This window comes from Eimeria mitis, genomic scaffold, assembly GCF_000499745.2.
Source record: "Eimeria mitis Houghton genomic scaffold, Emh_scaff196, whole genome shotgun sequence".
Lineage (NCBI taxonomy): Eukaryota > Apicomplexa > Conoidasida > Eucoccidiorida > Eimeriidae > Eimeria > Eimeria mitis.
The window spans coordinates 28555-28936 of record NW_013570284.1 but is presented as its reverse complement, the minus strand read 5'-3'; the positions used below and the strand labels follow the sequence as shown (position 1 = coordinate 28936).

Sequence of the window (382 nt, the reverse complement as noted above, 5' to 3'; positions counted from 1 at the left end):
CTTCTCTTGTTCTTGCTGCTGCAGCAGCTAAGACAGCAGCAGCAGCAGCTTCACCAGCAGCAGCAGCAGCAGCGGCAACAGCTTCAGCAACAGCAGCAGCAGCAGCAGCAGCAGCAGCAGCAGAGGACAATGGATTTTCCATCGGCTTCTTCGCCGCCTGCTGCACCAGCAGCAGCAGCAGCAACAACAACAACAACAGCAGCAGCAGCAACTGCAGCAATAGCTTCAACTGCAGCAGCAACAGCAGCAGCAGCAGCAGCAACTGCTGCTGCTGCTGCAGAGGCCGACACGGAAGCCTCTATAGCGGCCCCCCCACCTCGTTCAGAGGAGTCTACTGCTGCCCCCCAAGCAGCAGCAGCAGCAGCAGCAGCAGCAACAGCAG

General features: G+C 59.4%; 1 protein-coding gene across 1 annotated transcript in view; it reads left to right on the top strand.

Moving 5' to 3' along the window:
• The window catches only part of EMH_0002860 (leucine rich repeat containing protein / ankyrin repeat containing protein, putative), a gene marked incomplete at both ends in the record, with an annotated part of 12160 nt that overhangs the window by 2040 nt on the left and 9738 nt on the right, over positions 1–382 (top strand). The window contains one exon of the mRNA XM_013496177.1: positions 3–382. Coding sequence (XP_013351631.1) covers positions 3–382 — 380 coding nt within the window. The remainder of the gene's footprint in view (positions 1–2) is intronic.